Raw genomic sequence first — 12,236 nt, forward strand, 5'->3', positions numbered from 1 at the left:
GGGACCGCTCGATGCCATACATACAATACAGTTCTTCCATCACCTTGCCTTGGAAACAAGTGCCTTGGTCAGAGTGGATGCGCTTTGGGCACCCATACACCCGGATGAAGTCTTGACAGATGGCTCGCGCCACCGACTCTGCAGTCTGATCTCTAGCCAGGGTAACTACTGCGAACTTGAAGAAATGATCAGTCATCACCAAACAGTACTGTAGCCCCCGGCCGAGTGTCCCACGAGGAGATAGTTGATCATCAAGACTTCTAGCGGTTCCTTAGTTTTGGATGGGTGCTCTCTGTTCGGTACTCTTAATGAGGTCGCATACTCGACATTGCCAGCAAACCTCTTCCACCACAGACTCCAACCGGGGGCAATACACATATCGCTGTAACCATTGGTAGGTCTTTGTGGGCCCGAAGTGAGCTCTAAATTTGTGGGCTTCTCTAGCTACTTCTTGAGCCATTCTTCCTGGGATGACCACCTGCCACCTTACTTCCACATCTTTGGGCTGTTGTCTCCTGTGATATAACACTGATTCTCGCACTTCCAGTCTATTCCACTGGTGTAAGATACTCTTCATTTCAGCATCCAGATCACTGTTTGCCAGGCTTCCGCTTCTGAGTTACCCACCATTTCATCTGTCTCAGCCCTTCATCTTCATCCTGAACATGTCCCCATTCCTAATTGGTTCTCCCCAGGGACCGGGGTAGTGCACAGGCCTCCCTTCTTGACTGGGCCGCAACCACTGGGGGCTTGAACTTACGAAAATCCGGGGTCTCCTCCTCTTCGAGTTGTTCATCGAGATCCCCCGCTGGAGTCTCCACTGTCACTCTTGACAGCCCGTCAGCATTTGCGTTTTCGGTAGCAGAGCGATAACAGATGGTAAAGTTAAACTTGGCTAGGCGAGCCAACCATCGTTGTTCTAAGTCCCCCAATTTAGCATTCTCAAGGTGGGCCAGGGGATTATTGTCTGTTCGAACTTGAATCTTGGTCCCTGCCAGGAAGCCCGCAAACTTCTCTGTCATGGCCCACACCAGGGCCAGGAGCTCTAACCGGAAGGAGCTGTAATTGTGGGGGTTTCTTTCACTGTCTCGCAGGGACCTGCTGGCATACCCGATGACTCTCTCATGTCCATCCTGTATCTGAGAAAGTACGGCACCGAGTCCATGAAGGCTACTGTCTGTGTACGACAAGAATGGTTGATCGAAATCTGCATAGGCCAAAATCGGGGCTGAAGTAAGGGCATTCTTTATAGCCTGGAAGGCCTCATCTTGTCTCTGGGCCCAAGGGATGTACTGGGTCTTCGGCACTCCGGCGGTCCCCCTCAGCAGCTCATTCAGGGGACCCGCCACCTTCGCGAAGTCTTTGACAAACCGGCGGTAGTACCCAGCAAGCCCCAGAAAGGCCTGAAGTTCTCTCACCGTGCGAGGGACTGGCCACATCTGGATAGCAGCCACTTTTTCTGGTGAGGGTAGAACTCCATCTTGTGATACTATGTGGCCCAGGCACTCGATCTCTCTCTTGAAGAGGTGGCACTTCTTTGGCTTCACCTTCAGGTTATGAGCCCACAGTCTTCCAAGTACCTGTCCAAGCCGGGCAAGTTGTTCTTCGAATGAGGCCGAAAACACAATGATGTCATCCAGATAGAAGGCGGTTTTTTCTCTGTCTTTCTCTGCCACGGCTACTTGCCAGTATCCGCTTGCTAGGTCCAGGGTGGAGAAGTACTTGGCTTTCCCCAATGCTGTCAAGGATTCCTCGATGCGGGGCAATGGATACGAGTCTCGAACAGTGCAGGCATTGAGTTTCCTGTAGTCTACACAGAACCGGATGGTCCCATCCTTTTTCTTGATGAGCACCACCGGGACTGCCCAAGGGCTCTGACTATTCTGCACCACTCCTGAATCCAGCATCTGCCTCATTAATGTTTTCACCTCTTGATACATCTTGGGCGGGATCTGCCGGTATCGTTCTCGAATTGGACGAGCTTCTCCGGTCGGTATCTCGTGCGTGATTGCTTCAGTACAGCTGAAATCCTCGGCGTGATGGGCGAATGCGGCCTGATGTTCCCACAGCATAGCTTCTATTGCTTGCACACGCTCAGGGCCCAGAGCCTTCACATCCACTTCCATTTGATTAAGGATGACCCATCCACTCCAATCCGGGGATGGCTTCTCTTCGGCCCCCACAGCAACTGCTAGGGTCCACCTCGCACCTTCTTTTGGCGATAAAGAGATCTCCTTCTGACTCACCACTTCGCCCTTATGTAGGTACACCAGGGCCAGATCTGTCCCTCGTGGCAAGGTGACCTCCCCGGGGCCCACATTCAAAGCTCTTATAGGAACGTGTCCTCGCTGGACAACAGCTACTGTACAAGCTATCATGACTTCTTGGTCCACTCCTCCGCCTACCACAGGCTGAACAATCACTTCCAACCCGTCAAGGTTGCGATGCGTCCCCACTGGAAGGTATACTATAGTTTCTCGCTCGGGAGGCAGGATTACAGGTTCTTTACCAGGAGCCCTGATGACCCCTACCGTCTGATAGGATGGCACACTCTTCTGCATCCCACAGATGCGGATCAGTCGTTGAAGAGCTTCTTGAGTAGGCTTATGTGTAGTAGCCTTCTTCCAATATCCAGGTCCCCGTTTGGTAAACATAATCTGATCGAGTTCACGTAGGATATTCATCCCCAGTACGACATGCACATCTTCTCTGATAGGCTCAGGGACTAGCAGGATCCCTTTTCTCCCCACTTCTTGCCCACAGATTCGAATATTCATCCACACGACCTCTGTGACCGGGATCGGTTGTTGGTTGGCAGCAAACAACCGGATCAATGTCTCTTTTTCTGGCTTGGCCAGGGCCTGGAAATGCTGCTTGAAATACGTTTCTGGCATCATCGTCACTTGTGACCCGGTATCTACCAGGCAATCCACTAGAACTCCCTCAAATTCAGCATGTAGGATGGGACTACCAGCAATCAAGTGTTTGTTATGATATGGAGCGGCCTCTCTCCTCGCCTCCCCCGCAGAGTGCCGCACTACTGCGGGGGTTGGTAGTTTAACGGCGTCTTCCGCTGGCCTTGAGTATAGTTCCGACAGTCTCTAGCAAGGTGACCCCGTCCTCCACATTCCCAGCAATGGATGCCTTCTCCTCGCCGGGGACACCTTGAGCCTGTCCTCGTGCCTCCAATGCCTGATGGGAGGGGGCTTGTTCCCACTGATCCCTTGTCGGTCGGGCTGAAGAATGGTTGCATGAGTATGGTGGGTCAGGCTCTTGTAGTTCCCCCACTCTTCGCTCCATCTGGGTCAGTTTCTCTTGCACGTTAACAAGGGACCGCCGCAAGTCTTGCACTACCTGGACCAGCACCTCTTGATGGTGTGGGTCCCCTCTGGAATTGGCAACCTGGACACGCATCACCCCAGACGCATAGCTCTCTTCTTTACTTCGGGCCACTGTTTCCGCCAGGATTTGACTAAACGTAAGGGCCGGATCTGCCCGGACCCGTTCTGACAGTGCTCGCCTCAAGGATGTGTTGTGCAGTCCCAGAATGAATTGCTCCCGGAGTATCCGGTCTTTAGAGCCCATGCCATCAAATCCATCCGCCTCCTTTCTCTGCACCTCTGCTAACACTTCTTGCAGTGCTGTTGCATACTGAGAAATTCCTTCTTCTTCCCGCTGCAGCCTAGAGAAAAGTTTGGCGTGAAGGTGTCCCGCGCTAGCAGTCTCGCCGTAGATCTCTTCCAGGAACTTCACTAACTCCTTCAGGGTACTAAGGATGAGTTCTTGTTGTAGGCAGACGTTTCTGCGGGCTTCTCCCTCTAGGGCAGTTAAAGCGATGTCCGCTTAAAGGTCTGGGCTGATGTTATAAATCTTCAGGGTGCTTTGCAGCCGGGACACCCAGTCTGACAGTGGCATATTCTCGCCGTCAAACTTTGGTAGCACACTAAATATGGTGCCCATAGGGAGTGTCCTTGCAGGGGTTCCACCAATGCCCACAGCATCCCCATTAATGTTAGCATTCCCGCCATTGCTGTCTGCTGCCTCCATTTTAGTGACAGTACCCTGCTCGCAGTGCCACTTGAAGCGATGGCAGAGGGACCACCACGGTGCAGGAAGACTACTGTACACAAGATGAGGTGCAAACAACAAAGGGTAGTTTTATTGGGAGGCAAGGAATGAAGTGGGTGAGGAAGATGCAAACGGGTATGCAATGGCAAGAGACACTTTACAAGACTTATACACTTTATCTTGTCCGTAAAATAGCACAGTGCTCCAGCTATTACAGACTCAAAATATGTCTCACAAGCAAATTTAAACAATAAACAAATAACGATGCTACTCTACATATAACCTCCCTGGCCTTTACTAAGCAGGCCCCACGGCTGCCGTGTACTGACTACTGAAGCCTACACTAGGCCCTAACAGGTGCACCAAACAGGAACAGACTCACGGTGATGTTGGGGACTCAGGTCCAGTCCCAGGGGAGCCCCCAGAAGTCTAATATGATGGTGCGCACAGCTCTCTGTCAGCTCTGTGAAACGTGGTCTTCTCCTTGCTTCTGGGTCCTAGGGATGCTCCTGGAAACTATAAGTCCCTTTCTCAGTATCTTCGTGGCTTCACAAACTAGCACAGAACAGCCACCTTTGCCGTACCCGGAAAAGTCTTGGAAATTTCACAAGTACACTACGTCCCAGACTGTGGGACCTTTCTTGTAGCAAACAGCACACAGTTCTCTCTGTAGCAGCTTCAGCTCACACACACAGTTCAGGCTCAACTCCTCCCCTTATTCTAGGGCAGTTCATCTTCACAATCTATAGCAGGGAGAAGCAGAACATTCCATCACACCAAACAAGGGGGTGCTGTCTCTTAAAGTGGCAGCGTGTTACTGTCCATAACAGCACCACCCTCTTACACAGACACCTGCTACATACACTGGTATATACCTACAGTATAGATGTATACAGACACCTGCTACATACACTGGTATATACCTACAGTATAGATGTATGCAGACAGACACCGGCTACATACACTGGTATATACCTACAGTATAGATGTATGCAGACACCTGCTACATACACTGGTATATACCTACAGAATAGATGTATGCAGACAGACACCTGCTACATACACTGGTATATACCTACAGAATAGATGTATGCAGGCAGACACCTGCTACATACACTGGTATATACCTACAGTATAGCTGTATGCAGACACCTGCTACATACACTGGTATATACCTACAGAATAGATGTATGCAGACAGACACCTGCTACATACACTGGTATATACCTACAGAATAGATGTATGCAGACAGACACCTGCTACATACACTGGTATATACCTACAGAATAGATGTATACAGACACCTGCTACATACACTGGTATATACCTACAGTATAGATGTATACAGACAGACACCTGCTACATACACTGGTATATACCTACAGTATAGATGTATACCGATACCTGCTACATACACTGGTATATACCTACAGTATAGATGTATGCAGACAGACACCGGCTACATACACTGGTATATACCTACAGTATAGATGTATACAGACAGACACCTGCTACATACACTGGTATATACCTACAGTATAGATGTATACAGACACCTGCTACATACACTGGTATATACCTACAGTATAGATGTATGCAGACAGACACCGGCTACATACACTGGTATATACCTACAGTATAGATGTATGCAGACACCTGCTACATACACTGGTATATACCTACAGAATAGATGTATGCAGACAGACACCTGCTACATACACTGGTATATACCTACAGTATAGCTGTATGCAGACACCTGCTACATACACTGGTATATACCTACAGTATAGATGTATGCAGACAGACACCTGCTACATACACTGGTATATACCTACAGAATAGATGTATGCAGACAGACACCTGCTACATACACTGGTATATACCTACAGAATAGATGTATACAGACACCTGCTACATACACTGGTATATACCTACAGTATAGATGTATACAGACAGACACCTGCTACATACACTGGTATATACCTACAGTATAGATGTATACCGATACCTGCTACATACACTGGTATATACCTACAGTATAGATGTATACCGACACCTTCTACATACACTGGTATATACCTACAGAATAGATGTATACAGACAGACACCTGCTACATACACTGGTATATACCTCCAGTATAGATGTATACCGACACCTGCTACATACACTGGTATATACCTACAGTATAGATGTATACAGGCAGACACCTGCTACATACACTGGTATATACCTACAGTATAGATGTATACCGACACCTGCTACATACACTGGTATATACCTACAGTATAGATGTATACCGACACCTGCTACATACACTGGTATATACCTACAGTATAGATGTATACAGACAGACACCTGCTACATACACTGGTATATACCTACAGAATAGATGTAGCCAACCAATGAAAATATGCAGACTCCAGGGCATGTAGTAGTATACACGCAGACCTGTGTTGTACACGGACGCAGGCACATCATGTGCTGATACAGTAGCACATAGGCAGAGGCAGGCGATTACTACTGTATGTGGGTCTGGCTGAAGGCGCCTCTAGTGGATAGATGACACCATGTGTCCGGGGTGGGGCGCTGTGGTAGGAGGTGACTGTAGCTGGAGTTCTGACCCCTGTGCCAGGAGCAGAGTAGGCAGAGAACAGAGCAGAGGGGAAGCCTGGCTGTAGGAGGAGGTCGGGGGCAGATCCCTCCAGAGTGTCACATTAACCCTTGTGTGCCCTGGAGTTGTCCTGAGCTTGTGTGGGGAGTGTGCAGCTGACGAGCAGGAGATAAAGCCGTAGCCCCTGGCACAATGTACACGTGTGCGGCACACCCGGGGCACAAAGCTCCACATCCAGGCAGCACGTCAAATATAGATAGGGAGAGATATATATGTGATAGATAGATAGATAGATAGATAGATAGATAGATAGATAGATAGGTAGATAGATAGATAGATAGATCTAATATCTATCTATCTATTGGGCCAATAAACCACCTTTATTTTTTCTATTGGAGTGCTACCTTCATTTTTCTGGATTATAGCATGAGGTTTGGTATATACCTGGAAGGATTTTTTGCACCCTTTGTTTTCTTTTGGTGCTGTGTTTTGTTTTCTTTTTCTAGATAGATAGACAGATAGATAGTAGATAGATGGATGGATGGATGGATGGAAGGATGGATGGATGGATGGATAGATAGATAGATAGATAGATAGATAGATAGATAGATAGATATGAGATACATATGTGATAGCTAGATATGTGTTAGATAGATGGTAGATAGATAGATATCAGATAGATAGATAGATAGATAGATAGATAGATAGATAGATAGATAGATAGAGTATGTGATAGCAGATAGATATGCGATAGATAAATAAAAAGATAGATATGTGATTGATTGATAGATAGATAGATAGATAGATAGATAGATAGATAGATATGAGATACATATGTGATAGCTAGATATGTGTTAGATAGATGGTAGATAGATAGATATCAGATAGATAGATAGATAGATAGATAGATAGATAGATAGAGTATGTGATAGCAGATAGATATGCGATAGATAAATAAAAAGATAGATATGTGATAATAGATAGATAGATAGATAGATAGATAGATAGATATGTGATAGTAGATTGATATGTGATAGTAGATAGTAGATAGTAGACAGATAATGTGATAGATAGATAGATAGATAGATAGATAGATAGATAGATAGATATGAGATAGATAGATAGATAGATAGATAGATAGATAGATAGATAGATAGATAGATATGAGATAGATAGATAGATAGATAGATAGATAGATAGATAGATATGAGATAGATAGATAGATAGATAGATAGATAGATAGATAGATATGAGATAGATAGATATGAGATACATATGTGATAGCTAGATATGTGATAGATATGAAATAGATAGATAGATAGATAGATAATTAGATATGTGATAATAGATAGATAGATAGATAGATAGATAGATAGATAGATAGATAGATAGATATGTGATAGTAGATTGATATGTGATAGTAGATAGTAGATAGTAGACAGATAATGTGATAGATAGATAGATAGATAGATAGATAGATAGATAAATATGAGATAGATAGATAGATAGATATGAGATAGATAGATAGATAGATAGATAGATAGATAGATATGAGATAGATAGATAGATAGATAGATAGATAGATAGATAGATATGAGATAGATAGATATGAGATAGATAGATATGAGATACATATGTGATAGCTAGATATGTGATAGATATGAGATAGATAGATAGATAGATAGATAGATAGATAGATAGATAGATAGATAGATGGATATGAGGTACATATATACGGACAGACAGATAGATAGATAGATAGATAGATAGATAGATAGATAGATAGATAGATAGATAGATATGTGATAGTAGATTGATATGTGATAGTAGATAGTAGATAGTAGACAGATAATGTGATAGATAGATAGATAGATAGATAGATAGATAGATATGAGATAGATAGATAGATAAATATGAGATAGATAGATAGATAGATAGATAGATAGATAGATAGATAGATAGATATGGGATAGATAGATAGATAGATAGATAGATAGATAGATAGATAGATATGAGATAGATAGATAGATAGATAGATAGATAGATAGATAGATAGATAGATATGAGATAGATAGATAGATAGATAGATAGATATGAGATACATATGTGATAGCTAGATATGTGATAGATATGAGATAGATAGATAGATAGATAGATAGATAGATAGATAGATAGATAGATAGATAGATAGATAGATAGATAGATAGATAGATATGAGGTACATATATACAGACAGACAGACAGCTGTGGGACTAGAGATGAGATAGCAGCCCGCAGCCCGGCCCGCGGATACCCCCACGTATCTCACACACACTTAGCACACCGGCAGGCCGCTCGCTGATTGGCTGTAAGCACGCGACTGCCATTGGCCGTATTGACACGCGACAGGAGCGGTGCCGGGATCCTAAGGGGGGGCAGGGGGGCGGCACGGGGGGAGCAGAGCGGCGCGTGCCGCTTTTAAAGAGCCCCCTCACCTGTAGCAACCGGAGAGGAGCCGAGTGCACGCGAGAGAGCAGCGCCTGACTAGTGCCGCCATGTCCCGCCTGCTGCCGACTGCCGCTGAGTGGTGCTGCGAGGAGCTGCCCCAGGAGCCGTACCTGCTGGATGCCAGTGACCCCCGAGCCTGGCTCTCCGCCTCCTCCCTGCAGCCGCCACACGACTACCTGCTGCAGCAGAGCGGCCGGGCGCACAAGGTGCGGGACCTCTGCAAGCTCAAGGGGCTGCGGGCTGAGGAGGAAGACGACGAGGAGGAGGAGGAGGACGGCGAGGAGCTCTGCCAGCAGCGGGCACCGCCGGGAAAGGGGGTGCAGAAGCAGCGCAGACTGGCGGCGAATGCCCGGGAGAGGAGGCGGATGCACGGCCTCAATCACGCCTTCGATCAGCTCCGGAATGTCATCCCGTCCTTCAACAATGACAAGAAGTTGTCCAAGTACGAGACCCTGCAGATGGCGCAGATCTACATCAACGCCCTGTCCGACCTGCTGCAGGCGCCCCCGGAGCAGCCGTGCCCCCCGTACCCTGCCGGGGACTACCCCCTGGAGCCGCTCACCTTCCAGTCCCCGTCCCCTGGAGCCCGGGGGTCCGGAGACGAGAGCAAAGCGTCCCACCGGAGTGACGGCGAGTTCTCCCCACACTCCCACTACAGCGACTCGGACAGCTAGAGGGCACGGGTGGGCGCCCGCCAAGTGTCAGGAGGACTCCGGGCCCCGCACCGGCCGCCACTCAGGGGGTCACTGTGCTAGCCTCCATGTCTGCCAACTGCCAGCTGTCTGTCGCCCACCGGCCAGGTACAATGCACGTCTTCCAGACCGGAGCTGGCCGTGTACATAGCCGCCGCCCGCCGTGTAAATACTCACAAATAACGCTAGTTTTATACTATATATGCCCGAATTTCTATAGCTTCTTGCACTTTAACAGCCAACGATGGCAACAAAAACTACTCACCGTGGAGACAAGAATATGCCAACCTGTCCCACTGTCACGCAGCCACTCGTGTCCCTCCTGCCGTGTCCAGATGTTTGCTGGTGTCAAAGTTTTTATTCCTGATGCCTTTGGATTGTGATGTATCTCATCATCCTCATCACCACTACCATTATTATTATTATTATTGGGATTATTTATTCTGCCGTTTTCATGTTTTGTTTGTATTTTTTACTTTTTCTATGAAAAAAAACCCCCGAAACTGTTGTTTTATGTTGATTTAGTCCAGTTCACTGCCATCGCTTGTTAACCATTTGTGGAGACAAATAAAAAATCCAGCAAAAAAACAAATCACACGTGTTCATTGCTTCTTTAATATGTAAGGAATCGAGCCTAAAATTGATGCTTTAAGGAGGGGGTCAAATAGTTGGGGTTTTTAAAGAGATTATTCTATTCATGTTATGTAGAGAACTATCACTCTTATGTTTTCTACAAATAATAATTGGTAATACATGTGCAAATAATAATAATTGTTATTATTATTTTATGCTCTTTTTGAAAAATATACATTTGAATTTAGGTTTAAAACGTTCCTAGAAATTGTCGTTTCCAAAACCACAAGATATCTTTCCAATTATGACAAGCTATTCTATAATTGTATATGAATCCATGAAATAAACGGCGATCATTAATTTACACAATGATAGTCAAAGTTCAGTAATTTTGGGTAACGAATTAATATCAATAACATCTTTATCTACTAAAATCAATATTAGTGATAAAAGATGAGACAAATATTCTTCTGAAATCTCACTACATATATATATATATATATATATATATATATTATACACATGTATACATATACATATATATATATATATATATATATATATATATATATATATATATATATATATATATATATATATATATATATATAGTTCAAAATCGGAAGAGCATCTTATATTACCAAATTGTAGTGCAGCGTCTTCCCAACCACTGTTGAAATGGTCTTTGGTAATAGATGAAAAAAAGAAAGACAGCACAAAAAAATAGAAAAAAAGGGCTGTAATGCCTGAACGGCGTGGCGACGTTTCGGATATCTTTATCCTTTTTCAAGCTTGAAAAAGGATAAAGATATCCGAAACGTCGCCATGCCGTTCAGGCATTAAAGCCCTTTTTTTCTATTTTTTTGTGCTGTCTTTCTTTTTTTCATCTATATATATATATATATATATATATATATATATATATATATATATATATATATATATATATATATATATATATACATATATATATATATACATATATATATATATATATATATATATATATATATATATATTCATACGCAGGGATATACATTCTAAAGTAATTATTATTATTATTGCTATATAAATTCGGCTCAGTTAAATAAGTTATCCTAAAAAGCCAGTAGTTGAGTTTACCTACTAACACACAAGGTGTTACTATGAATATAACCATGATCATCACTATCAATACATTATATATTGCTACCCTGATAATCACCATCATTGTACTCATCATCGTCACATCTCTTACTGGCATTACTATTATCATCATTTCTCCTCTTGTCATTTGTATTATTGCTACAACTAACAGGACTATTACAAAAACTTTTATATCACTGCTATCATCAATACTATCACTACAACTTGTATCATTACTGCTATCATCCCTACAATTATTATAACTTATATTATAATTGTCATTTCTACTATTAATACTTTCCTTTCCATTATTAACTTTATTTTCCCTTCTACTACTACCACTACTACCAATAATAACAGTGATGCAAAATGTTACTTATACAATGGATAAAAGTAATAATAGAAAGGAAGACAATAATAATAATGATAATAATAATAATTTTTTATTATTATTATTATTATTATCTTCCTTTCTATTATTATTACTTTTATCCATTGTATAATTAATTATTGCCATCACTACTATTACTCTCATTGGCAAGATTACTCCTATTATCACTATAAATACTACTATTATTATTTGTAGTATTACCAGTAGAATCACTAGTAGTAATATCTAGCATAGCTTTCATATTTATTTCTTACAAATATTATTGCAAATAATAGTACTGCTATCAGC

The 12,236-nt window shown here is 43.5% G+C and overlaps 1 protein-coding gene across 1 annotated transcript; it reads left to right on the forward strand.

Annotated features, from left to right (window-relative positions):
* The first annotated feature begins 9,170 nt into the window (after positions 1 to 9,170).
* ATOH1 (atonal bHLH transcription factor 1) lies at positions 9,171 to 10,445 on the forward strand. Its single transcript, XM_077262759.1, has one exon. It carries the CDS (start codon positions 9,215 to 9,217, stop codon positions 9,839 to 9,841), a length of 627 nt encoding a protein of 208 aa, XP_077118874.1. The 5' UTR covers positions 9,171 to 9,214; the 3' UTR covers positions 9,842 to 10,445.
* The last annotated feature ends 1,791 nt before the right edge of the window (positions 10,446 to 12,236 follow it).

Source organism: Ranitomeya variabilis, chromosome 1 (assembly GCF_051348905.1).
Source record: "Ranitomeya variabilis isolate aRanVar5 chromosome 1, aRanVar5.hap1, whole genome shotgun sequence".
Classification (NCBI taxonomy): Eukaryota; Metazoa; Chordata; class Amphibia; order Anura; family Dendrobatidae; genus Ranitomeya; species Ranitomeya variabilis.